The sequence below is a fragment of the Lemur catta genome, chromosome 10, assembly GCF_020740605.2.
Source record: "Lemur catta isolate mLemCat1 chromosome 10, mLemCat1.pri, whole genome shotgun sequence".
NCBI lineage: Eukaryota > Metazoa > Chordata > Mammalia > Primates > Lemuridae > Lemur > Lemur catta.
The window spans coordinates 2,042,785-2,069,448 of record NC_059137.1 but is presented as its reverse complement, the minus strand read 5'-3'; the positions used below and the strand labels follow the sequence as shown (position 1 = coordinate 2,069,448).

General features: G+C 66.5%; 1 protein-coding gene across 2 annotated transcripts; it reads right to left on the bottom strand.

The window, feature by feature from the left end:
- Positions 1-23,248: 23,248 nt before the first annotated feature.
- On the bottom strand, positions 23,249-26,441 carry LOC123645875. Of its 2 annotated transcripts, XM_045562388.1 has the most exons (4): positions 26,301-26,441; positions 24,565-24,793; positions 24,268-24,340; positions 23,249-24,169 (listed from the first exon to the last, which is right to left on the bottom strand). In XM_045562388.1, exons 1-4 carry the CDS (start codon positions 26,438-26,440, stop codon positions 24,063-24,065), a joined length of 549 nt encoding a protein of 182 aa, XP_045418344.1. In that variant the 5' UTR covers position 26,441; the 3' UTR covers positions 23,249-24,062. The 2 variants fall into 2 exon arrangements, with proteins under 2 accessions (XP_045418344.1, XP_045418343.1); XM_045562387.1 differs by having other exon boundaries at positions 23,249-24,340.
- Positions 26,442-26,664: the final 223 nt, after the last annotated feature.

Genomic DNA, 26,664 nt, shown 5'->3' with positions numbered 1-26,664 from the left:
GGGGCCTCTGCGCTCCCACCTCTCTTCTTCCCTCCCTGCGCAGAGGCCAAGACTGCGGAGGGGCTGCAGGGCCAGGAGGTTAGGGTGGGCCTCTCCCAGCTGACTGCCTGCCTGGGCCCCCTGCTGGGTGCCCCCAGCCCCCTCTGTCCCCTCTGCCCCCTCTGTCCCCCAGCCCCCTCTGCCCCCTATGTCCCCTCTGCCCCCAGCCCCCTCTGCCCCCTATGTCCCCTATGTCCCCTCTGCCCCCTCTGCCCCCTCTGCCTCCAGCTCCCTCTGCCCCCTATGTCCCCTCTGCCCCCTCTGTCCCCCCAGCCCCCTCTGCCCCCTCTGCCCCCTCTGCCAGCTCAGCCCACGGTGGCCTCTGTGGCCTCTCTCGGCTCCTTCCCACCCCTGCCCAGCCTGGGCCTTGCCTGACCCCCACTCCTGCCCACTCGAAGTGGGACCACCCCGGGCTCCCTGTGCCCACTTCCCCCTTGGCGATGGCCTCGTTCAGGACACAGCCTGGCCCCTGCAGTGGACCCCTCTGCCCTCCCCAGGCCACAGAGGAGGAAGGAGGGATTGCTCCAGTTCACACATGGAGCAGGCGCCAGACCTGGACCCTGGGCAGCTCCAACACGAGAGCCCAGCCCTGTCCCGGGGGGACAGAGGGGCACAGAGCAAGTGACTGGAGCTGGGTGGCGGCCCCCACAGAAGCGGGCAGTGGCCCCCAGGGCAGACGGCTGCGGGCTGAGGTGAGGCTGTGCGGGCCTCAGTAGCTGCAAGGGCCAAGGGGCTGGGTGGCTGTGACCCTGGTGTGGCTTGCCCGGGCCACCCTCCTACTGGGCTGCCTCCAGGGTGACCCCTCAGCTGCTCCTTGCGTGCGGACGCCGGCGGCCTGTCTTCCGGGCCCTGAATTCATTGCACAAGTTCTCGGGTCGTCAATACAAACAGCCGAATTGCAGCCACAGTTCCCACCCGCTTCCTCTTTGCCCTGTCTACGGCCCCGCAGGGGCGAGTGGACACCCAGCCCCCGGCTCCGGCCCCCGGGAGGTGCCCACCTCCGACTGCTCTGCCCTCACAGGCCTGGCCGCTCGGGCCCCCTGCGGGGTCACAGACAGAGTGAAATCACTAGCCCAAATCACTGGCCTCACCAGTGAACACTGGGACATGACTCTCAGGTCCATCTGGAAAGCAGGGAAACTGAGGCACACAGAGGGGAATGGGCGCTAGTGCCTTCCTGGCCATGGGGTCATCCGTTCCTTATTTAAAAGCCCTATTGCAGCATCTTCTCCCCACTCACAGAGGCGGAAACTAAGGTCTAGAAAGGAACCTGGCCTCCAAGGCCCCCCAAAATTCCTCTTCCTCCTCCAGGAAGTCCTCCTGGACTGTCCCACCTGGAAGGGGTCTTGGCCTCCCAGGGCAACGAGGAGTTGGGCTTCTGCTGCTGCCCCTTCTGGCTGTTTGGGGACAGTGGGTGCATCACTTCTTCCCTGTCTTTCTCCACCGGACTCAGCATACATTAGGTGCTCCACAAATGTTTGTGGATTGCGTGGCCTGACTAACATGCCCTTCCAGGCCAAACGTGCTTTTCCCTGCCCAGACAGCCCAGGGCTTGTGCTTTCCGACCTCCACACCTCGCTCCCAAGGAGCCATCAGCAGCAGGAGGGGTGGGGGCAGGGAGCACACCCCAGGGAGCCTGGGCCCTCCTGGTCCCCCTGGGGCTGCCTCCCTAGCACTCCCTCCTGGGCCCCAGCAGGACGTGCACACGTGGCTGCAGAGCCTGGTCCCCAGGCTGCTCCCTCCCCACCCTGCCGGCCCTGGACCCAGCCCCAGGGCGCAGTGCTGCTTGCTTGCTCCTGTCAGCGGCAGCCTGGCCCAAGTGGCAGCTGGCCTGGGGGCCAGTGGGACCCGGCTGTGGCTCTGCCACTTGCTGCTGTGCCCGGACCAGTGGCCTGGATTCTTCACTGCCTCCCTCCCGGGGCAAGGATGCGGGAGGTGACCCGTCCACGCCCAGGACTGACGCTTGCTGAGCGGTGGGCGCCCACTCTGGGCTGGACGGCAGGGGCAAGGCCACAGTCCTGTCCACGCGGGACTTAGACCTAACTTAGTTCTACCAAGAGCTCTGTCCCCAGAGCCAGCCTCAGCGCCACCCACACACTGGCACCCACAGTTGGGGGATGCACCAGGCAGAGGCCCTGGTGAGGGCTGGCCACTGTGCACAGGCCTGTCGCCAAAGCGGGACGCAGGCAGGGAGGCAAAGGCACGTGGCTCACCAAGCAGCGGGTGACGCCTGCTCAGCGGTGGCAGATGTGGGGACCCCGCTCTGGCAGGGCTGCCCCCCTTGGCTGTCGCGGAAACGTGGCTGCCGTGTACCCGCCTCAGCACCTGAGCCCCTTTCCGTGTCACAGCAGGTCGCCCACTGCTTGCCCGGCCGTGAACCTGAGCACCACCACCCTGTCCGTGAAAAGAGTGGCTCTCACACACGGCAAGCCCACTCCTCCCGGCTCCAGCGCCGCCGCCGTGGCCGGGCGAGGCGTCCCGGGTAGGGCGTCCCGGGTAACAGCAGCCCCGGGGCCCGGCAGGCCTGGCGTGTCTGGGCCCTCTCGTCCTGTCTCCTGGTTTCACCGCTGGGCTGTTTGTTGCCCTGAAACGCAGGTTGTGTGCCAGCGGGTGGCCTGTCTCTGCACCTGTCCCTGCTCAGCCTCCCGGGGGAGCCCCAGGCAGAGCAGCTGGGGAGGCAGCCAGGCTCGGGCCACCCCACGCAGAGGAGCCCCCCGGGCAGCTCCTGACCAGACTCCTCTTCTCATCCACACTGTCCTGTGCTCTGTAGCAGCCCAGGGAGCTGTCATTGTCCCCAGCTCACAGGAGAGGCCGGGACAGGAGAGCAGAGGCCTCCCCTGAGGTCACCCAGGCAGGAGGAGCTGTCCCTGCTGGCCCCTCCCCAACCACCCCCTCACTAACACCCTCTATCTCCAACCTGCAAAGCTCCCGCGAGTCCCGCAGCCTGGCTCTGTCCCTCCACTTCCCGCCTTCCCACGCAGGGACGGCGTCTCCCGCCCTGGCCCAGGGCCAGTTTCAGACCCAGGGTCTGCCAGGCCCCGCACCCAGAGCCCGTCGCACCCAGGCCCTCTGGTCCCACTGTCCACCCCTTGGGTGACCCATGGCTCCGGGACGCTGGGCAAGGTGGGGCGCAGGCTACGGCAGGGAGGGCCGTCCCCCTCAGGCCTGCTGCCCCCAGCCCCCCCACGCCCCCGGCTGCCTGGGAATCGGCTGGGGAGGGGGCGGTGGGTGCACCCCCCGGTTGCCCTGCAGGGGCTGCGTGTTTGGACAGCTGGGAGTGTAGGAGCCGCCCGTGACCTGCCGGGATTGACTTCCAGTTGGTCCTTCTGGAGGTGCACGAGGGAAGAGGCGGGCGCAGAGGAGGGGGGCGGGGGCTCAGAGAAGGCTCTGGAATTTGCTGTTGCTGGGTCCTGGGGAGTGGGGAGGCCGTGTTTCTGTGACCTGAGACAGCAGCGCCCCCAGCGTCCTCCCCGTCCCAGCCCCTGTGGCGGGAAAGCGGGGCGGACCCCAGTGGCCAGGCATGAGAAGCGGCTCCTGGGCCCGCTCCCCCCGGCCTGGCTGCTGAGGCAGCAGGGGTCCACCCGGACGGGGCTGGCGGGTGCTGGTGGTGTGCCTCAGTTTCCCCCGAGTGCACCGAGGGCCTGGAGAGCTCGAGACCTCTGTGCTTTGTCTTCCCTGCCTTGAGGGGTCCTGGGCGTGCCCAGCTCCGGGTGCCACCACCTGGCCAAGGCCCTGGGGGAGGTGGGGAGGGAGGGAGGTGTGTGCACAGGCGACCTGGTGGTGGGAGCCCGGCCCACAGACACGTGGGACGGGCCCTCCTGTGCAGGCCCCGGTGGCTGGACCAGTCACTGCCCCGGCAGGCACTCCAGGCAGCCCCTCTCCCCGGCCAGGGTCCCCACGCTGCGCAGGCGGCACCGGGCAAGGCTCAGCCGCTGCAGACACCGTGCCCCCCCCAGGGTCCTCCGGCCACTGGGGCCAGTGCACTGCCCAGTTTGGAGCTGGACTGGGACTCGATCCCCCTAGCCGAGAGGGGTGGGGGGACCACCACAGTGGCGGGGGGGGGGGCCGCGGGCTGAGCAGTGCAGGACAGGCCTTTGGAGACTGGGGGTCCGCGCGCCTGAGGGAGAAGAAGGGGCCTGAGGGCAGGGGAGGGCCTGTGCGGAGGCTGCAGAGTTGGGCAGGGCTGGGGCGGGACGTCCTCAGGGCGATGGGGCAGGTGGCCCAGCTGGCCCCGCTGAACCCAACCTTCTCCGACTCCACTGGCCCGACGGGAGCTTCTTCCAGGAACCTCAGGGCACCTCTGCTCTGACGGCCCAGCAGTGTGTTTGCTGTGTGCAGCCGTGGGTGCTGGGGGTGACAGTGACGCTGATTGTCATGCTCCGACTAAGCCCTGTTCGTCCCCAGGGCAACCTTTGAGGCAAACGGCCCCATCCTACAAATGAGGGTGTGGAGGCTCAGAGAGGTTGGGTAACTTCTCCAGAGCCTCACAGCCGGCAGTGGCTGACCTCGGAGTCTCGCCTCTCAGGCCTGTCCCCGATCCCAGAGGGGAGGCAGGACAAAGCCAGGGCCAAGGCCAGGCTGCGTGGAGGCAGGGCGCTGGCCTGCAGGACGGGCAAGTTCCCGCGGGAGGGAGTGGCTGGGCAAAGGCTCCGTGTCAGGGCTGACTTGTCCTCCGAACACTCGTGCTGAAGCCCTGACACCGGGAGCAGTGCGTCGCTGTGCTTGGGGACAGTCTTTCCAGAGGCCATCAAGGTACAATGAGGCCGGCAGGTGGACTCTTGTCCAATCTGCCTGGTGTCCTCACAAGAAGAGGGAATTAGGACAGAAGCAAGAGGCAGACGGCGTGGACACGCGGGAGAGGCAGCGTCTACAGCCACGGAGAGAGGCCTGGGGAGGGAGCGGCCGTGTCCACGCCGCGATCTCGCCGACAGCGCCTGCCCCGCGGGCAGCCCTTCCTGCTGCCTGAGCTGAGCGCATGCCCCACCCGCTCAGAGCTCAGCGCGTGCCCCAGGGAGCAGGGGACCCCCCGCAGTGGAGGTATCACCACCTTCTTCCCCTCTCGGTCCCTTCCACACGCTCGCCCCAAGCCGGGTTTGCTGGGGGGCCAGAGCGGTTCCTCCCGTCTCGCCCTCGGCTTCCCAGAGCCCTTGGGGAGGCCCGGCCCGGCCCCTCCCACTGCCGGTCTGTGCTGACCTCGGGGCTCCCCCACAGGGACCCCAAAGTGCCTCCTTCCTGGAGCTCCTGGACTTCCACGAGGGGCCGCACCAGGGGCTGCTGACCGGCGAGCTCGACCGGCGAGCTCAGCCACAGCCCCAGGATGTCCTCCAGGACGCAGCAGGCGCTGGTCGGCTCAGGTCGCGGTGCCGGCCTCTCGCTCTGCGACCCGCACCGAGGCCCAGTGGGCAGCTGGCGGGGCCGGGCCGGAGGCGGCCGCTTCCTGGGCTGGCTGGTGACTCACAGGCCTGTTTCTGGGAAAACTCCCACCCACCCCCTCCAGATCCGGAGGGCGCAGGGCTCCGTGTGGGGACCAGCTGTGGGAAGTGCGCTTGTGACAGTGGCTGGGTGGGGGAGGGGAGGGGCAGGAGCGGGGAGGGTTGATGTCTTGACCCGACGCCTCCCCAGCTGCTGGGCCACCGCGCTGTGTACCCAGACGCCAGGCTGAGCCAAGCTGCCCCGGACACCCCGTCCCCGCACACTGGCCCTCCCTGGGCCTGGGTCGGGGCCCCGGTGCCACCCACAGGGCCATGGGGGTTTCCTGCCTGAGCGCCTCCCGAGGCCTCCTCTCCAGGGTGAGTCAGGCCCCGCAGGAGCCCACCCCAGCACAGCCCGTGATGTTGTCCCCAGGATCCCGCAGCTCAGAGGTGCTGTGAGCGGCAGGGACGCGGCCGGGCTCTGGCGGACGCCGGAGGAAACAGGGTGCTTCAGCGGCGCCAGGGGGTGGGATTGGGGGGCCGTCCCCAGTAGGCCTCCTGGCCAGAGTCCAAACGCCATTTGCTCGGCAGGTCCCTGGAAAAACATCCTTTTGGGAAGGTTCCCGGGAGGCGCCCAGGCCTCGGCCAGGTCGGTGGCGGGACCCGGCCTGCTGAACAAACACGCAGCGACCCGCAGAGAGACCCCCAGCCCAGCCCCTCCCAGGCCCATTTGGCCTCGGCGGCCCCACCTGGCCCCACTGCAGGGGACAGCTGCCCCCTCCCTACTCGGGAGCCAGCAAGTCTTTTTTGTTTTAACAAATTTGTCCAGATATAATTCGCACAGCACGAATCTCACCTACTTGAAGTGTCCAAGACCACGGTTTCTGGTACATTCACAGAGAGGGGCAACCGTCACCACTATCGGTCTGAGAACATTTTCGTCCCCTCAAGAAGAAATCTGTCACTCCCAGCCCCCAACCACCAGCCTGGAGGAGCCACTAATCCACTTTCTGTTTTTACGGGTTTGTCTGTTTGGACTTTTATAGGAATGGAATCATATATCGCATGGGCTTTTGTGGCTGCTTCTCCAAGGCTCAGGCGCGCCGTGGCCCTGCCGGGATTTCTTTCTTCCTGTGGCCGAGTAATAAATCTCCCACTGGGACGTTCCGTGCGTCCCTCATCCGCCAAGGGACATGTGGGCACTGCCACCTCCCGCCCCGTGCGTCACGGCACTGAGGACACCAGCACGCACATTTCGTGTGGACACGAGTTTTCATCACGTCCCCGGGAGTGGGACAGCCGGGCCATGTGGTGACCATCTGATCGTGCTGGGAGCTGCCGACAGACCCCCCGGCAGCTGCGCGGTTCCACTCCCGCCAGCAGGTCTGAGGTTCTGATTTCTCTGGCGCTGCCCACGCTCGCTGGGCCAGCCCGGCCTCCTCTCCCCGTGCGCCCGGCAGCCGCAGCCGGTGCCGGGACACACCTGTGTGGGTGGTCTGCGCTCAGCCCTGGGGGGCCGGCACGTTGTCCCCTGCTCGGGAGAGGACTGGGCCCACTGGTCGGCCCCTCCCCTCGGCCCCGAGCCCAGGCTGGGCCTGTCCAGGGCCCGAGTCAGCCCCTGGTCCTGCGGCCGGAGAACACGGGACTGCGCAAAATTCAGGTGTGAGGTTTCAGAAAGTTCTGGAGAGTTCTGGAGGCTCCTGGAGCTCCCTCGGCCCCATGGACCCAACACAAGCGGCCACCCAGCCTGCGGCCCACAGACACCTGGGCCCACCCCCAACGTTGCTCGAGGGGCCACCCCCCAGGCTGCCTGTCCTCTGGGCTGAGCCCTCTGTTCACGGGAGCCCCCCGGCAGCCCCCACCCAGCCCTGGCCCCTGTGGCCGCCTGCTCGCAGCGCCAGCCCCCCGAGCACCCCCCAGGCCCATGGCTCTGACGGAGTCACCACCTCACACATCTTCATCTCTGAGCGCTCGCTTGGCCGCAGGCCACAGAGCCCACGGCGGAGGTCGCAGGTCACAGCGCCCCGATGGCCAGCTCGTCCGCAGGTCTAGTGCCCGGCTGCCCTGCCCCGCCCAGCTGCCACCCCCGCACGCCCCCGGGCCAGGCACGCCCATGCCAAGCCTACCCCCAGTGGGTGGGTGTGAGGCCGGGCGTCCTGGGAGCCCAGTGCTGAGGACAGGCGGCTTGAGCGAGTGTGACAAGCAGGCGCCCGGCCCGCCCTGTGACGTGGGCTGTGCGCCCCAGGCCCACCACCTCTCCTCCAGCACCCGGGGAGGCGAGCGTCTCCACTTATGGGGAAACTGAGGCTTGGGGATGCAGCCAGCAGAGCCACGTGGAGAAACTGAAGGTCGAACGTGGGTCCTGGGGCCATGTGGCTCCAAAGCCTACGCGTGGCCACACATGGCACCTGGCAGGGAGTGCAGAGGCCTGGCTGCTCCCCGGACCCTGGACGCTGAGGGTGTGTGGCCTCCCCGGGCCTGGCTGAGTCTGTGGCCAGTCCCCCAGCAGGAGCCCGCTGTGACCCTTTTGGGCGGGACCACCCTGCCCATTTGCTCCCCAGAAACTGCCATCCCTGACCATGGGGGTCCCCTAGGGTGGTGACAATTGGCCAGACACACCGGGCTCCCTGGCCCCCCTGTTCCCAGGAGCCCCCAAGGGCTGATGGAGCCTCCTCCCCAGCTTAGGCCCCCCACGGCACCCTGCCCCATAGCCGCCTTGTCCGGGGTCGGGTTTCTAGAATTTCATGGCAAGGGCTTTTGAGGAGGCATCTGCAGCTGAGGGCAACACCTCGGGGAGGGGTGGAGAGAGATCAAAACCCCAAATGCCACCCATTCCTTCCAAGGCCGGACACCAGGGCCACTGGCAGCCCTGCGGCGGGGGGGCACAGCCTTCCTGGCAGCACAGACCACAGCTGGGTCAGACTCCACGCCCCGGGCCCGGAGAGCTTCCCGGCCTGTGGCTGCGGCCACCGCCCCACAGAGGGGCTCGGGGGGGGCGGAGTGCCGGGTGCCCTGGCACAAGCGCCTCCCTGCGGGCCTCACAGAGCAGATGCTTGGAGGGGCCAAGACGCGGCTGCCCAGGCCGGCGACGCTCCCCACCGGCCGCTGTCTGGGTCGTTCCTTGCGAGGCCACTCCTCCGAGCCCGACCTGCCACCCCAAGCCCAGGCCCAGCCTGGCTCAGGAGCCCCCTGGCACGTGGGAGGGCAACTGGCCAACCCCTTCTGCAAACCGGCCCCCCAGAGACAGCAGCTCGGGGGCCGGAGAACGAGAGGTCCAGGAAAGGGTGGGGCCTGGGGCCAGGCCGTGGGCGTGGGGACCGTCACCACAGAGGAATGTGACATTAGCAGCAGCTGGCTGGGGGTGCAGACCAGCCTGCAGGGGGTTGGGGGGCTCCAGGTATTCCCTGTGACACCCTCAAGGTGGCCGCTGCAGGGAGGATGGCGGTGACGCGGCCTGCTTGGGGTGAGCTGTCTGGAGCCCGGCCCTGGGAGCCGGCCTGGCCGTGTCTCCGCTTGGCACTGCTGCCCACCAGCTGGGGCTGCCTGGAGGCCTGGGGGCTCCCAGGGTGGGGTGGGCTTGGGCCCTGTCCCAGGCCAGGAGACCCAGCCCCGCCCAGGGCCCCGTCAGAGCAGGGGCTCCGTCACTGTCCTTCTAGTCACCCGCGTATCGGGAAGGCCATTTGCCAAGGCTGCAGCCGGCTGTCAGCGGGCCTCACCCCCGGGGAACAGAACTGTGGCCCATTTGGCGTCTGTCCCCAACCAGTGAGACCCACGGCTTCTGTTTGCTCAGGAAGTGGGGCCTGTGCCTGGGGGACAAAGGGACAGCGAGAGGAAGAGACAGGACAGACAGACCAAGAGAGAGAAACTGAGGCAGGGAGACATACTCAGAGAACCAGGGAGAGCCACAGAAACATCCAGACACAAGGCAGGGAGAAGGCACGGGGTCCGGCTGAGAGGGACTGGCCAGTGCCCTACCCGCCGCCCCACTGCCCCGCCGGCCCGGCCTGAGGGACAGGTGAAGCCCACAGCGGCCCACAGCAGCCTCATGCTGGGACAAAGACCCCTTTGAAATCGGGATCAAATGCTCAGAGTTTGATCTGAGCACTCGCCATGCAGTGGGGCAGGGGAGGCAGGAGCTGCCTCTGTGGGAGCCGCTTCAAAGGCCTGAGGGATCCGGGAGCCCTTCCGTCCTCCTCCCTCCTTCCATCTTCCTCCATCCTCCCTTCCGTCCTCCTCCCTCCCTCCATCCTTCTCCCTCCATCCTCCCTTCCATCCTCCTCCCTCCATCCCTTCAGGAGGAGGCCACAAGGAGGGGGTTACGTGTTTGGGCCCAGCCAGTGCTGACATGCAGTCCGTCCAGGCGCAGTTGGGCCCAGCCCTGTCCCTGGGGCCACCGGGCTGGCCGGGGAGGCAGGAGCCTAAGGGGCGCGGCAGGCAGAAAGGTATTAGGAGCAGCAACTCAAAGGCCATGGTAGGGGGACAGTTAGGGCTCGGGGAGGCCTCCTAGGCCCACTCCTTCCTGGCCCTGTGGGACCATCCAGCTGCGTGGTCTGCCGGCCTGTCCGGCTGCCAGGGGCGTCCCCGTACAGCTCCCCAGAGCACTTCCCTGGGCACAGGCTGCCTCCCTCTAGTTAGCCACCACTCCCACCCCTTTCGGGCCCTGCCTCCCCACACACCCGCCCCAGAGCCGCCCCTGCCCCGGCTCCCACCTCTCAGCTGTCTCCTGCCCCAGCTCTGGCAGTGGAGCACACCCACCCACCCACTCAGGCCGACCTGCGGCCTTGGAGGTGCCAGTTCCGCGTGTCTGTGGCCGGGAGCCCAGAGGACAGGGCCCAGGCCAAGGCTGCAGACCGGGTAGCCCGGTGGGCACATCTGCAAACTCAGGGTGGCCCTAAATGCACAGGGGCCACAAGCAGGAGGCTGCCACACCGGGGGCAGGTGCCAGAGATCCAGGTGGGGCTGCTCGGGGTGGTGCTGAGGGAGCCCGGGTGCCACCCCCCCAGCTGGCAGGCCCCCTCCTCACCCCGGGCCTGTGGCGGGAGGGGTGGCCCTGGCGGCTGTGGAAGGGGAGGGCCCCACGCTGGCGCTGCACCCCCAGCCCAGCACCCCGGCTCCTGCAGGAGCAAGAGGCTCAGGACGCCCAGAAACTTTCCCTCCCTGCCCAGGGCCAGGGCCTTTGAAGTGGGAAAGTTCTGGGGCGGATGAGAAGGTCCCAGGCTGTAATTAGAGGAGGTTTCACTCTCTCACAGAGTGAAACTTGTCCCCGACTCCCAGGCCGGAGCAGGCCTTGCTCCCGAGACAGGACCCTGAGCAGGGTCTCGGGGGCCCCACGGCCACTGGCTTCACCCCAAGTGGGCAGGAGGCTGGGCCTGCTCCCCGGGGGCTGTCCCCCCACGGCCCTGCACAGAGGGAGGCCAGGCAGCAGGGGTGGCTCCAACAGCCCTCCCTGCCCACTGCTTGGGTCTCTCAGGGGGCCTTGGGGTGCCACCAGGGCTCGGCAGAGGCCCTTGTCTCCTAGCGCCTGCCACCCGGGTGTAACCGCTCCTGTCTGCAGAGCAAAGCGCGTGTGGAACTCTGGGGCTCTAAGCAGCAGCTGTGGCCCAGCCCTGGTGAATGTCCTCGTCCCCAGAGAGCCAGGCATGGGGGCAGCCCAGGGCATCAGGGTGGGGCTGCCATCACTCTGGCCTGGCCTGGGCTCGGAGTTGGTGGGCAGGGCCCAGCCAGGGCCCTCGGGGGCTCCTGGGTCAACAGGGAGATATGGCAGAAGGCTGGCGGCCCCCCAACTCCAGCTGCCCCCACCTCAGCCTCCCGCAACCTCTCTGGGGTGGACATCCCTCCTCCGCTCTCTCACGTGCCCTCTGCCCCCTTCTCAGCACCGACCACCCTGAGGAGTAAATTCTGGAGACGTCCCCTCCCCCGTCCAGGCCAGGTGCCCCCTCCCCCACCAGACCCACACCCAGAGCCAAGACCCAGGAGCCCCGAGGGCACTGCCTGGGCCCTGCCCCCCAACCCCGAGCCCAGCCAGGCCAGAGTGACTGCAGCCCACCCTGATGCCCTGGGCTGCCCACTCCAGACAGCACAGGGCCTGGTGCTCTGTTCGCTTGCCCTTCGCCCTTTCAGCCTTCCCTCCCTCCCTCCCTCCATCCTCCTTCCCTCCCTCTTTCCCTCCTCCTTCCCTCTCTCCTTCCTTCCCTCCCTCCCTCCTTCCCTCCCTCCCTCCTTCCCTCCCTCCCTCCTTCCCTCCCTCCCTCTTCCCTCCCTCCCTCCTTCCCTCCCTCCCTCCTTCCATCCTCCTTCCCTCCCTCCATCCCTCCCCTCCTTCCATCCTCCTTCCCTCCCTCCTTCCCTGCCTCTTTCCCTCCCTCCCTCCTTCCATCCTCCTTCCCTCCCTCCATCCCTCCCTCATTCCATCCTCCTTCCCTCCCTCCTTCCCTGCCTCCTTCCTCCCTCCCTCCTTCCCTCCCTCCCTCCTTCCCTCCCTCCTTCCATCCTCCTTCCCTCCCTCCATCCCTCCCTCCATCCCTCCCTCCATCCCTCCCTCCTTCCATCCTCCTTCCCTCCCTCCTTCCCTCTCTCCTTCCCTCCCTCCCTCCTTCCCTCTCTCCCTCCCTCCTTCCTTCCCTCCCTCCCTCCCCCCTTCCCTCTCTCCTTCCTTCCCTCCCTCCCTCCCCCCTTCCCTCTCTCCTTCCCTGCCTCCTTCCCTCCCTCCCTCCCTCCCTCCTTCCATCCCTCCTTCCTTCCCTGCACCCTCCCTTCCTTCTGTTTCTCCGGTAACTCATCCATCCACTCAGTGCAGCCTCCACACCGCGTCTGCCCTGGGCCAGGCTCTGCTCGGTGAGGACAGAGGAGCCAGGTGCAGCCCTGGGGTCAAGGTGCCCTGTGGGGGCGAGGTGCCCTGTAGGGGGGAGGTGCCCTGTGGGGGGGAGGTGCCCTGTGGGCAGCCTGTCGTCCCTCCCAGAGGGGCCGCCTGAGCAGGGTCTCTGCAGGGGCCGTGGGTGCTGGGGCTGGGAGAGGTTCCCGCCTGTTGGGGCTGCCAGGCACTGGAAGGCTGGGCTTGGGCCACTGTTCCCAGGATCAGGGCCAGCACAGGCTGTGAGGTCACCTGGCAGCACGTCATTTCAGGGAATGACCTAGTTATGGGAGTGGTGGGGACATGGGTGCCCCCCACGCCCACAGCCAAGACCTGGAAATCAGAGCCCGGGGAGGGGTCTACCACGAGGTTGGTGACCCAGCCCTGCTGTCCAGGGTGGGGCGGGGTGGGGGTCGGGGTTGGGGCTCCGTCCCCTGCAGGCAGCCCCGCCATGAAGGTCCAGTCACCGGGCGCGTCCCCTCCTGCTGACTGCGTTTTCCTTCCTGGAAGTGCTGCTGGAAGCAGCGGGCACTGCCGCTGGCCAGGCGAGGGCAGGCTGGGGCTCCGGGCGGAGGTGTGCCGAGGACCACCAGGAGCCTGCCCTGCCGCAGCCCCTTCTAGCTTCAGGGACCCAGGGCAGGGGCTGGGCTCAGGGCCTGCTGGCCAGTACGGGCCAGCCTGGGGCAGCGGCCGGTTTCTGCAACTCTGGCACTGAGACATCATCCTGGGGGACAGACCTACCGCCCCACCGTGCCCCTCCTCCCCTCCCAGGTCTGGGGTCTGATCGAGCCCGCAGGGCCCGGCTGGGGGCTGTGGGACATGGGGCGCCTGCGTGCTGGGGTCCACCAGGAGGAAGGAGGAGGACAGGCCGAGCGCCCGTGAGGGGCCATGGTGGGCAGAGGGTGGGGCCCAGATACCACCTGCCTCCACGTAAGGGGTGGAGGAAGGATCAGAGAGGCTTTGGGGGGTCACGTCTCAGCTGGGACCTAAAAGGGGTTGGGAATTCACCGGGTGAACTGGGGAGGGGAAAGTGCCCCAGGCGGGGGGAAAGCCTGGACAAAGCCCAGGAGCTGTGAGTTTGGGGACCTTTGGTGGCTTAGCGTGAGGACCCGGCTCTGGGGCTCGGTGTCTGCGGGCCGTGGGCAGTGGAGCATGCTGGCGAGTGTGGGCTTGGCCTGCCATGGCTCTCCCGGCCACGGAGCACCGCCACGTCCTGAGCTGGAGCACAGCTCTGTCCCCGTGCCGGGCCGTTAGCCACCCAGGCAGCTGGCAATTGCCCTCGGCCGCTGTAAACAGCCCCAGGCCCTGCCCAGACCTGGCCGAGAGCTGCCCTGCAGGTGGAGGGGCAGGGACGTGACAGGCCCCTCCGACCTCGCTCTCATCCCTTGTGGCCCGGATCCTACGGCACCAGCCACACTGGCATCCAGGCAGACCCTCGAATCCCCAGAAACTCAAATCCTTCAGGTTCCCACCACTGGCAAGGCCGGCTCCCGCCCTCCTTCCAGCCTCAGCAACCGCGTGGGCCCAGGACCAGGCGGCCAGGCTCACATTCACCGCGGCCCTTGGGAGGAGCCTGCGGGGCCACGGCCGCCGGCCCCCAGCCTTGGCCACGGCGCCGTGAGCACACTGGGAGCCCGTTGGCAGCCTGCCTGCCTGGCCCTGCCCTGCCAGCCTGCCAGCCACCCCCTCACGCTCAGTTTCTCACCCCTGCAGCCTGGGCTGTGCCTGAAGAGGCCGGTCCCTGGGCCTGGAAGGCCCCAGGGTGGGGGCAGGCAGGGAAGCAGCTGGCCGGGGACAGGGAGCGGAAGCCCAGGGATGGAGCCTGGAGGGGACTGGGGAGCAGCACATGCCGGGCTGGGACCTCTGAGCAGTGTGGGTCGCCCCAGGTCCCCAGCCTCTCTGAGTCCGTCTGGGTTGCCACTGACAGGCCGAGAGAACTTCGGAAACCGCCCTCCTTGCGCTTGGCCCTGCCCGTCCCTCCAATGAGCAAGGGAAGCTCGCGGGCTGTCCCTGTAGGCCTTCCTGAGGAGGAGGCTTTTCCCTGGCCCTTTAGAGAAGGTGTCACAGCTGGTGGATGGAGGAGGCAGGTCTAGATGTACGAATGAGGGTCTGGGCGTGTTCGGGGAGCAGGGGAGGGACCCCGTGTGCCATGCGGGAGGGGCTGGGATGAGACTGGGCTGGGAGAGCTCCGGGTTCGGGGGCACTGGGTCCTGTGAGAGCGGGGAGCCATGGCAGGCTCCAGTGGGAGAGCTGGAGTTTGAGGCGATAAACCGCCCCAGGCCCTGCCAGCAGCCGTTCCCCCTCCCTTCCTCCCTGCCCAGGACCGCCAAGGGCCCGAGCGGTGGGATCAGGGATTTCCTGTCTGGGAGCCACCCCTCGAGGATAAGGACGCTGCCCTCCCCGTCCGCCCTGCACTGGCTGGCAGGGACACTCAGTCCCTCAGGAAATCCCGGCCCTGCCTGGGGCGTCTCTGAGCTCAGGGAGGCGGCAGCCAGGATCCTGGGGACACGCCCCCTGCACCCCGCCTCTGCCCACCCCGTGCCTCCCCGCAGCCCCCGCCCCCACCCCCGCCCCCACCTGCACCTCCAACCCCGGCGTCCCAGCTGCTTCCTCGTCCCTGCAGTGGCCATTGGGGCTCCTTCTGGGACCGCAGACAGCTCAGACCCAGGCACATCACAGACCCTCTCCCTGGAAAACGCACAGTTTCACACCCAGTTTCCAGAGTTTTGGGGGTGGCGGACCCCAGGAAGCTGGCTGTGGCCATCCGGGGGAGTCCCTCTGCTCAGGCTGAGCCCCCCTGGGAAAGGCGGTGCCCCTCCCACCAGCAGGTGGGGACTGAGGCCCAGAAGAGAGGAGACTGCTGGGGTCATGGGGTCTTGGGGCTGTTCAGAGTCGGCTGGTGGCTGGACCAGCCTGGAGATGCCCAGGCCAGAGGGCAGCCCCCGCGGGCCAGTCTCCCACAAGGCCAGCGGGCACCAGGCCCCTGTCCCTCCCGGCCCAGTCCAGCCCTGACACCACCGGGACCCCCGGCAGGCCCGGAGCTGGGCATCTGGGCTCAGATCCCAGCGACCCCACTGGCCGTGGAGCCTGGGGGTCAAGTTCGGTGTCCCTTGGCCTATTTGTCTCCCTGACCCACAACTGCCTGACCCCAGGGACCCCAGGCCTCAGAGCAGGGCACTTTGTGGGGACAGTAAAAAGGTGTGACTACAAGCACAGACGGCAGAGTCATGACACCCGGGAGAGAGCCCCACATCTGTCTCTCCAGGCAGCTGGCCTCACCTCTCCAAGCCTCAGTTTCCCCAGCTGTAAGGCGGGGATAAGACACAGGCCCCAAAGGGCCACGTGGGGTTGCAGTGACCAGCACAGGGTCAGGCCCCGAGAGCGGGGCACTGGCTGTCCCCTGTATACCCTGTCTCCACGTGGCTCTCTGGGGCCCGTGACCCTCCCGCGGAGGGGCCAAGGGCTTGTTGGGTGTGGGGGTCACCCACAGGGAGGCCAGGGAGGGGTGGTCACAGCAAGTGGCTCTGGGTGCTTGGCCAGGCGTTCAGGAGGGGAGGGCGGAGCTCGGCGGACGGGCAGCACCGGCTGGGCCCGCGGCGGCAGAGCCTTGGTGAGGGCCGTGGGGGCTGGAGAGGGCCGGGCCAGCGCCTACCCAGAGTGTCCGAGGGTGCAGGGCAGAAGCGGGGCTGGGGTGCCCCTGAGAGTGCACAGGCCCCTGTGGGGCCACCAACCCCAGGTGCTGGGTCCCTCCCCCACAGCCTTGCCACTGCGGGGCAGGGGCGGGGCTGCCTCCTCCTGGGATCAGAGACGTTGTGGGTGCCCCGGGGGGAAGCGCCATTCCCACCTTCTGAGTTCCCAGGCTCCAGCGACAGGTGTTCCTTCCACCCTGCACCCCCTCCCTGCCTGCCCTCCCCTGCGCCAGGGCCCTGGGGACACCGCCCCTCCCCCTCCCCGCCCCTGCTCCAAAAATCACTGCCCGAGACACACTGCAGGCCCCGTGGGTCGTCCTCCTGCTCCAGCGCCACCCCCAGCACCCAGAGTGAGTGGACCAGGACGGGCAGCCCCCTGGCTAGCTGGGCCTGTCACCACAGCCACCCGAGTCTAAGGGGACCCGGAGGGCCAGCTGGGGAGTCCTGTGTGACCTTTAAGCTGAGTTCCCTCTCAAAGTGGCTTCTTCCAGCGGGCCGACTCCATTCAGCCCGGCCTCAGGGGCTCCCTGCCAGGTCTGTCACCCACACTGGGCCGCCAGCTCCTGGGGGGCTTGGTCCCGGTTCCCTCAGCACCAGCCGGGGTTGTCCCTGTGGCACGTTGAGGTGGCCTGGAGCCCACGGCCTGGCAGTGGCGTCCAGGAGGCGTGGGCAGCCCCTGGTCTCGCCCTGCCACCTCCCCTGGTCCCCAGCCGGGGCTGCTCCAAGGCTCCCAGGAGTCCGGGGAGGGGACGCACCCGGTGCCAGCAGAGCACAGCTTCCAGACCTGCGGGATCACCTCAAGGGGCCACGGCTGGGAGGGAGGGGACCCGCCTGGCAGCACGCGGAGCAGCTCGGGGCTGTCAGGACGCCCTTGGCCCCTGGCAGGACGGGGTGTGGATGAGGGTGCCGGGGCAGGCACCTGTGCGCAGGGGCACAGGACACACACGTGTGCACACGCACACGCGGTGTGACGCTAACTCCTGCAGTGTGTGTTTCAGCTGCACTTCCCCCCCCCACCATAGCTGGGTGTCCCCAGTCCTGGCGGGTCCCAGAGCCAGAGCTCCTCCCCCCAGAGCCTGAGCAGGCAGCCCCCCGCCCGCAGCCCTGGAGGAAGCCCTGCTCCTCCGGGCAGAGCCCCGGGCGCGGGCGCACACACACCGCTGCGTGCCGTGCTGGAGCAGAGCGCCGGCTGGGACTTTGTGGCAGGAGAGGCTGCCCCCGGGCTCCGTCTGCCCCCCACCCCCACCCGACCAGAAGCCGGGTCCCCTGCGGTTCCTCAGAGGGTCTGTTGGGCCGACCCAGGTCTGGTGGGGTGGGGGCCCCCCTTGGAGCCCCCCTGCCTCGATGGTGCATCCCGAGAGTCGGTCTGCACACGGACGGCCGCCCCGGGGCCCAGCAGCCAGGACAAAGGGCCCTTTGTGCTGTCGCTGCCTGTCCCCTGCCAGGGTGCAGGAGGCTGAATGAGCCCCTCGGAGGCAACCCCCCGCCCTCCGAATGCCAAGACACAGGGGCTGGGACGGTGGCCATGAGCAGAGCCCCCGGCCCGCCAGCTGGGGCCTGGCAATGGGGGCGGGCGGACGCTGCCCCCGGGGGCCCCTCCCCAGCGCCAGCTCCCTCTGCGCAGTCCTGGGCCCACCCTGGGCGCCGCCTGCCCGCCTTGGCTCCGGCTCTCCCCACCTCCGGCCTGGGCGCCAGGCCTCACTGTCGGCTGAATCAGCTCCCGAGCCCGGGGGTCCCGGGAGGTGAAGTCTGAGAGGAGAGGTCACGCGGGGTAGGGGCTCTGACCCCCAGGCCCACCACCTCCTCCTCCCTCGGGCCTCCCTCGGGCCCAGCACAGGAGCGGGGCCGGCGTGGGGCTCCCCGGAGCTCACTGCTGCTTGTGCCAGGGTGGATGGGAGGCCGGAGCCCACCTCCAGCCCAGCGGCCCCTCTGGGGACGAGGACAGGGGAGAGGCCTTGGGCCACGATGGGGGACAGGATGGGCTTCTCATGCCCAGGAGACCCTGCACTCGGGGCCGGCGTGTCCCCAGGCTGCGCCTACAGGCTGCACCTGAGACTCCCTCGGTGGTGGCAGCACCAGTTCTGGGCACCCTCAGGCCCTACCCTGGGCTCCAAGGACAGCAGCCTGGACAGGCCCTGCCCGGTCAGTCCGCGCAGCGGCTGAGAACTCCCAGAAGCGTCACTGGCGCGGGCCTGTGTCCTTTTTAGGAGCAGGAAGCTGAAGTTAAGAGTCTGGGCAGCTTGCGGGGCCCCCTCTCCACTGTGCCAGCCGTGGGGTGCAGACTGGAGGTGGGCAGTGAGAGCCGGCCTCGGCTTGGGCCCACCCCACTCTGGGACTCAGTTTCCCCATCTGTCCATGAGGCAGCAGCTGGACCCACACACCCAGAGGCATCCCCAGCGCCAGTGGCCTGTGATTCTGCTGTGGAAGTTTCCGGGCCTGGAAGTGAGGCCAGTGGGGCAGGGAGTGGGGGGGGAGAGGGAAGGTGCCCCAGGAAAGTCCGGGTGGGCAGGTGGAAGCTGGGACCAGTCACTCTCCCACCAGCCCACCCCTCGTGCCCAGCCCTTCACCTGGGGCTCTCATGACCCCCAGGCTCCTGTCCCTCCACCGCGACCAAGCCAGAGATGCGGCTTCCGGCTGAGGGTGGCCCAGGCCTGCGTCGACTCTTCCTAGGGCCCGCAGACCCTGCCCCACGCAGCAGGGCACAGCCGGACCCCTCTCCTCAGGAGCCATGAGGGGCAGGGTGGGGCTTGCTGACCCTGGGAGGAGCCTCCCCCGGCCCTGGCCTTGGGCACAGTGAGGACTGAAACCAGGTTCCAGGCGCCAGGCGGGCAGGTGAGGGGCACAGGCCTGCGTCTCAGGCTGACTCCCCGCCCCCCGGGACGAATGACTGATGCCGCCTGGGGGCCCAAGCCCCCTCCATCTGATATCGTCCCTTTTCCAAGGCAGGGAGGGCTGGCCCACCCAGAGATGCCAGGGAGAGCCAGCTCTGAGGGCCTGGGCAGCTGCCAGTCTGCCTCAGTTTCCTCATCTGTAACTTGGGGCAACAGCGTCCCACCCAGCAGGGCTGCCCACAACTGTGCTGAGCCCCCCGTGTCCCCACACCCAGCAGGGCTGTGCCGCTCAGGTGTCCCCTCCTCTGCCCCAGCTGCACCGCCAGCTCCCTGGCAACACGGCCGCCGCCTCCGGAGGCCTACTGGGACCTGGGGCAGGAGGGGGCCGGGGCTGGGCGGGGCCCAGAGAGGGTCCCCCTCAGCCGCATGGAAACGCGCCAGCCTGGGCTTGGACGCCTGCTTAATCTTTTGCTGAAAAGATAATTTCTTTCTGTGCCATTGTTGGGTGCCGGGGGGAACAAAGGGGCTTTTGTGCGGGCCCCTCTGTGCGACCGGCCAGGCCCGGCCTTTTCCCTCCGAATGCAGAGCCCTGCAACGCGGGGTTTCTCACAGCCTCCTCTTCCCCGGCACAGAATCACTTTTGTTGCGCGGGGCCAGCGCGCCGCGGCCCGAGCGCCTTTCTTCTCCCTCGAGCTCTTGCAAACGCCGTGCGGGCGCGGGCAGGACGGAGGGAGGCCCCGCCGTCCCGGGTTCAGAATTTCCCCCATTGCCATGCCGCCTTGCACCGGGCCGGGAGTGGAGCGTGTGAATCCTGCACTCCACACCCTCCTTGACAAGGGCCATTAAACATTCATCAGCCGTGACCTCTTCGGTAATGGCAGCAGTCCCACGCCTTCACCACAGCACTGAGGAAACGGGAAACAAGCGGGCGCACACACACAGAGGATAAGTGCACACAGATGCACATGCACACACATGCACACACGGATAAAAAGTCACCAGCACCTTCAGCCTGTTGGCTTCTGGGCTATCTTTCTAGTGCTTTCTGTATATACCTATAATAGATGATTTTGCTTCGCAGAATCGGAGCAGCCTTCACCCATTCCTTCATTCCTTCTTTCACCCCACAAGCGATCCCGCACTGCTCGGGGCCGGCAGGGCCTTCAGAACCCCGACAGTGACAGGCAAGCACACAGATTGCCACTTAATTCCTCTTCGCAAATGGCTTTTCTCATCTAACGCTGTAGCATGAGCACTTCAGACCATGCAACCACGACACACGTGCTTCTGCAACATGCGTTATTTTATTTTTTATTTTTTAGACAGAGTCTTGCTCTGTCGCCCAGGCTGGAGTACAGTGACGTGATCGCAGCTCACTACAGCCTCCAACTCCTGGCTCAAGCGATCCTCCTGCCTCAGCCTCCCGAGTAGACTACTGGCACGCACCACCCCACCGGGCCTGGATCTCATCGAAGGCTTTGTTCCATAGTTTACCAAACATGCCAGGAACTTTGTGACTATGATTTCACAGAACAACTTCCTGGGTGGGTGCTAGTATTACTCCATGTGTGGATGAGGGGACTGAGGGTCGGAGAGGAGCCCTGCCATTCCCACTGGTGGGCACACACAGTAAGTTTGACTTTGCAGCCGATACTCCTTCCCAGCTTCCCGTGGGGGGAACCTCTGAACCTCGACCCACTTGGCCGTATCCGAGACGCCTCTCCTGCCAGCCTCTTTGGGGCCTAATTAGAGGTTGCATCAGTGAGACCATGGAACCAGGCGGAGCACTGTCTTCGGCGTCACGGCGTCACCTTGTGATCCTCCCACACCTTGGCAGGGCCATGCCAGGGCTCAGGGTGCACAACCGCCGAGGGCCCCTGGGTGGGGGGCTCCTGACTCACCCTCGCCCTGGGGCGCCCTGGCCCCCCGCTCACACCTTGCTCCCGTGAAGGATGGCACTGGGGGCTGAGTCATCTCTGCTTGTCCCACAGGGAGGACCCCGCGGAGGGGTGAGTTATCTCCGGGGGATGCAGGTGGCTGAGCCTCCCAGCCATCCTTGCGCGGACCCCCCTTCCCCGAGGTGCCTCTGGAATGCCCCCCGAGCTTCTTTTTATAAAAATTGTGATAAAACACACACAATAAAATGTACGCTCTTCCCCGTTTGTTTCCCAGCGCACAGTTCAGTGGCATGAAGCACGTCCACACTGTTCTGCAGCCGTCACCACCCTCCGTCTCCAGAACTTCATTTTCCCAAACTGCCACACTGTCCCCATGAAACATGGCTCCCGTTCCGCTCCCCCAGCCCCGGCACCCACCATTCCACCTTCTGTCTCTGTGAATTTGGCGACTCTGGGGACCCCACGTAAGTGGAGTCACATGGCATTTGTCCTGCTGTGTCTGACTCACGTCACTGAACATAATGTCCTCAGGGTTCATCCACGTGTTGGAATTTTCCACGGCACGTCTGTATCTCATTCACCTACCCATCACCCGTCCGCGGACACACGGCTGCTCTCGGCTGCTGTGGATGGCGCTGCCGTGAACGTGGGGTGCCAGGTGGAACTCGGGCCGATCCCGCTCTCAACCCAGCAGGTTCTGCAGGGCTGTGCACAAAAGCCACGTCACGTGACGATGCTCCACAGTCCTGCCACTGGGGGTGTCTCCCGGGGACATTCCCAGCAGGGGCCTCAGCCCTCTTGCCAGCGTGTCCACGGCCACGTCCTCTGCCCCACTTGAGCTGGGGGTAAGCTCAGTGCCCGTCAGCAGAGAGATTGTGTTTAAATCCTGAGAAATATCCGTTCGAGTCCGTTTTCAGTTCTCTGGGGCAGATGCCGGGGCGGGGCTGCAGGACCGCACGGCCTGTCCATGTTCCACTCCTCACGGAGCCGCCACACTGGTTTCCGCGGCGCTGCACGAGGGTTCCGCTTTCTCCATGTGTCTCCACACTTACTTTCTGGGTTTTCTGAAATGACAATGGCTGTGAAGTGGTGTCTCGTTCGATTTTCACTCCCCTAATGACTAAGGATGTTGGGCATTTTTTCATGTGCCTGTTGGCCATTCGTACATCACTGGAAAATGTCTACTCAAGTTGTTTGTCGGTTTTTAATTGGGTTGTTTAGCTTTTTTGTTGCTGAGCTGTAAGAGTTCTTTACAGACTCTGGACATTAACTCCTCAGCAGATGTGTGATTTGCAAATATTCCCCCCGTTCCGCGGCCGCCTTTTTGCTCTGCTGCTAGTGTCTGTGGATGCCCAGGTGTTCGATCCGGTGTTGCCAATTCGTCTATTGTTTTTCCTTTCTCACCCCTGCTCCTCGAAGCTTCTCTGTGCAACCACGCTTGGAAACTGCATTTCTCCCGGGGGGATCCCAACGTAGATGGGGCCTTCATTCAACACTCAAGGTCTGCTATTCATTCAACAAACCTTCACTGGAGGCTGCCAGCTGCCCACTGTGTGCCAGTCACCAAGTGCAGAGACCAGCAGGACAGTCTGGCCCCTGCCTGCATGGCGCTCGCAGTCCGGTGGGAGGGACAAGTGAGGGAGCTGGAAGAGAGGAGACCAAAGGCAGGCTGTGCGGGACAGAGGCCCAATGGGCAGGGGCTTCCTGGAGGGGCAGCCGAGGCTCCGAGGATGTGGGGCTCTCCAGGGCAGGCCTGTGGGCAGGTTCTGGTGAGAGCAGCTCCCGGCACGTGTGTGTGTGTGGGGGGTGGGACAGGCAGGCCGCCAGCGCTGCGCTCATCCCCTCCCCGCCCACGCCGGCCCGGGGCGCGGTCCCACACGAACTCAGGGATGCAGGTGAAGCCCCGCCCGCCCGCATTGCTGAGCGCTGACGCAAGATGCCGGGTGTGCCCTCCCATGCCTGCCCACACCCTTCGTCCCGAGGCCTCTCACTGCAGATGAGGAAACGGAGGCAGGTGACGCGAGCCCTGGGGCTGGCTCTGGTTGGTCACTGGCAGAGGGCCACCTGGGCGGCATCAGTGCCTGAACTCATGACTCAGTGGCCGGGATGGCAGCTCTGTCAGAGCCACTCTGTGGCCCATGGTCAGACGTGGTCAGACGCCCTATGTGTGTCCTGGGGCTGCCTTGACAAAGGACCACAGACTGGGAGGGACTTGAAGCAACAGAAATTTATTCTCTCACAATTTTGGAGGCCACGAGTCAGAAATCCAGGTGTCACAGGGCCACGCTCCCTCTGGAGGCTCCAGGGGAGGGTCCTTCCTGCCTCTGCCAGCTCCTGGGGGCTGCTGGCATCCCGTGGCTTGTGGCTCCATCGCCCTAGCCTCTGCCTCTGTCTTCACGTGGCCTCTTCTCTTTTGTGTCTCTGTGTCCTTTCTACTTGTTTTTGTTGTTTTTGTTTTGAGACGGGGTCTCGCTCTATCCCCAGGCTGGAGTGCAGCGGTATAGCCACAGCTCCCCGCAGCCTCCAACTCCTCGCCACAAGGGATCCTCCCGTCTCGGCCTCCCAGGGTGCTGGGATGACAGGTGTGAGCCACAGCGCCCGGCCCTCTCCTCCTCTCAGAAGGGCACGGGTCATGGGATTTGCGGCCCCCCCAAATACAGGGTGAGCTCGTCTGCAGACGTTTCACCAGGTGTATTGCCAACACTCCTGTCACCAAGTAGCCCACGTCCTAAGTTTTCAGGGGACGTGAATTTGGGGGAACCCTATTTGACCCACGGCGGGCTCGGTCTCTCCAGGCCCAGCATGCCGGGAGCTGCTTCTCGATGGGGGGGGGGGGTCCCTGCCAGCAGCATCGCGAACTGGCTCCAGGACCCAGGTGCTTCTAGAAGCCCAGGGCAACCAAGTGCTGCGCTGCTTCCTCAGCGGTAGGAGGCGTGAGGTGCGACAACTTGCTGTTTACGTAGAAGTGTCCCCTTCAAATCTTTGAGGGTGTCATTAGTCTCTGTCATCACATGTCAGGCCACTGATGCCCTAAAAATGTCCCTGACGTAGAGCCCTGAGCCTCTGTAGGGTTATCCGCTGCTCTCCGGCACACAAGTCAGAACACCGGAAGGTACCTGTGCTTCCTGTCCCCCCCCCAAGGAACGTGGTGGCCTCGACACGGCCACCTCCGAGACGGGCCAGACCTGCAGAGCCAGCAGGAAAGCCACCGTGGCGCAGGGCGGGTCATGCGTGTGCACCGCCGTCCTGCCCGCGTGCACGCGGACGCTGCTGCTCCTTCACGCCCAGCTGCACAGCATCAGTGTCTCATCCAGCCGTGCCACGGCGGCGCCACGTGCCAGGTGCTAGTGGCTGTATTGGTCCGTCCAGTAAAGACACCCCCTTTGGCAGAGGGGCTGTGGCCAGCGCCCCACCTCGCTAAGTTCACCGCGGTCCACCCGCTGCGGTCTGTCTGCGGAACCAAAGGAACGGGAGGGCCGCCACTTGTATGCGTCAAGCTGAGCGTGGCACGAACCTGCGGCACCTCAGGGGAATTTGCTTCAGACTTACCATCGTGGGCGGGGGGTCGTGGCTTCGGCAGCCTCAGCTTGGTTTTCCTGCCCTTCAGCTTCCGCTCCAGGGACTGACACAGGGAGGGTTTTAGCGGCTGAGTCCCGCAGCCGCAGCCGTGCGCTCAGGCCGAGGAGAGGGAACACAGGGTGGTCCATGCCCCGGCACCCACCAGGAGATGGGACTGGCCTGGGGGCCCCGTTATTGCCCATCTCCATCCTCCCCGCCTCCCCAGGGGCCGGGCCGTGGGCCACTGTGGTCCCCGGTGCCAGCGCCCACCAGATTGGACAGACAGACCTTCCCAGTGCCCAGTTCCTCCGGCGAGTAGCCGCCGGCCCCCCGGCACGCAGCGGGGACCTGCTGCCGTGCGTTGGCTTTGGCACCGCAGGGTCCTTCCTCCCGGCTTCCTCCCAGGCTCTGGGGCTGAGAACCAGCCGAGGTGCGGAACTCGGTGCCGGAGCTTTCTGCCACGGCCGCTGACATCAGCCTTGCTGACCACTTCGTTGAGGGGCGTCCTCCAGGCCCTCTGGGGGAGCAGAGATGGACAGAGGGGTCGCTGGTCCCTGCCAGCCCTCTCACCTCCGACCTTTCTCCATGACGCTGCCCCTTGGCCACCGCGGCCTATACCAGCTGTGGTAGAAGCCACTGCAGGGCTCGGCCCTGAGTGACGAGAGAGGCCCCATCAACGGACCCTCTTAGTGTCCACGGCCCCGCCTTGATCCAGCGTCCTGGGGGCCCCAGGTGAGCTCGCTTGGCTGTGACCAGCACAGCCACAGCCCCGCCGCCCCTCTGTGGCAGGTTCCCCACCTCCCCGGCAGCTGGCCGATGCTCGGCCCTAGGCACTGGCCCAGGAGGGCAGCAGGCAGACCCGGGGCGTGTGCCCACACGTGCCCGCACATGGCCTCTGCCTGGTGTCCGGGCAAGAGGAGGCTGCTGTACTTAGGCGGGGGAGCAGGTGCTTCTGGGAGAGCTTCTTCGCAAACACACGCAGGTGCGCCCCTGCCAGGCCTCGGGCCCCCTCCTGCTGGGTCATGGCCCTGACCCCAGCCCAGAGCCTCCCTGCAATTCTGTTTCTCTCTCATCGGGTCCTGGTGGGTAAAATGGCACCCCCAGCCTTACCAGCCACCAATTCTGGCCACAGTGTGACGCCAGAGGCCGTATGATGGCATTTAAGGAGGCCCATTGCCCCTCATCTCCCGCAGCCAGAGGAGAGGTCGGCTAACCACGGCGCCAACCAGGAACCGCCGTCCCACGTCCCTGTGGCCTCTGTGGCCTCCATAGTGCCCGAGCGCAGGGGACACTGCAGGAGCCGGGTCATCCCATTCCCGGGGCTCTTTCCAACGCCGCAGCAGGAGGGGTGCACAGCTGGGCACAGTCTTGAAGACAACCTGCACCCCGACTGCCAGATCTATGAGCAGCCCCTGCCCCACCACACCTGCCCTGCCCCGGCACCCCAGGCACCTGCATGGCCAGGCCAGAGCCCGGTCCTGCCGGCCCCTCTCCCGCCTCCACCCATCAGCCGGAGCCTCCTATGTCATCGTACATCACAGCACCCCTGCTCAGAGCTCTGCTGGGACTTCCCCCTGTAACCAGATTAAGGACCAAAATGCCTCCCAGCCGCCCGGGAAGGCCTGTGGGAGGCCCCGTGCCCACTGCCTCTGCTACCCCCGCCAGCCTTGCCCCTTCTTTCTGTTTCTTGGAGGTGCCAGGAGCCTTCCCACCACCCGGCCTTTGCATAAGCTGCTGCCTGTGCGGGAGTGCTCAGCCCCTCCGCTTGCCCCTCAGGCCTCAGACGTGACAATCAGTGCCCTCCGTGGAGGACGACGGGCTGGGGTGTCCGTCCCCCTCCGTGCAGCGAGCCCCCCGGGCGCGGGGCTGTGCCTGGCTGGCCTGTGTGAGCAGCTGGGTGGGCAGGTGGGTGAGCGAAGCCCCCACACTCATCCCACTCTGAGGGGCTCTGAGTGCCCCCCACCACCCGGGGCCAGCAGCTTTCAGAGCCTGTGTGCCTGGCAGCCCTGAGGGCCCCTGCCCACCTGCAGATCCGAGGGGACAAGACGGGGCTGCAGGGGGGAGAGCCCCCTGCCCACCCCTGGGTCCTCTTCCTGCCGCGCCCTTCTGGGGCCCAAGGGGGCCTTGGGGGCGTCCAGACCAGCCCCAGAGGAAATCCTTGCATTTTCTGCGGGTGAATGAAAACAAATGGCTTCTTGTTTATTTCCTGGTGAATTGTGGAGGGCGGGAAAGGGGCTGGGGGGGGGGGGCTGCTGGAGTTAACTCTTTCTGCCCTGGATTTAATTGTCCCCTTTCCGGCCTGGGCTCCTCGGTGGCTCCTGGCCCCGGATGCTTTCCTGACGCTGACTCCGGAGGGGGAGGGGAGGGAACAAAAAACACAACAAACAC

What these genes read in the sequence shown, in the direction of transcription:
- LOC123645875 (XM_045562387.1), bottom strand. Translation starts at nt 26,440, where the DNA reads ATGCAAGGATTTCCTCTGGGGCTGGTCTGGACGCCCCCAAGGCCCCCT. An exon ending in TTGTCCCCTCGGATCTGCAG is followed by an intron (nt 24,794 to 26,300) that starts GTGGGCAGGGGC and finishes CTGCTCCCCCAG; the next exon opens with AGGGCCTGGAGGACGCCCCT. An exon ending in AGGAACTGGGCACTGGGAAG is followed by an intron (nt 24,341 to 24,564) that starts GTCTGTCTGTCC and finishes TCCCTGTGTCAG; the next exon opens with TCCCTGGAGCGGAAGCTGAA.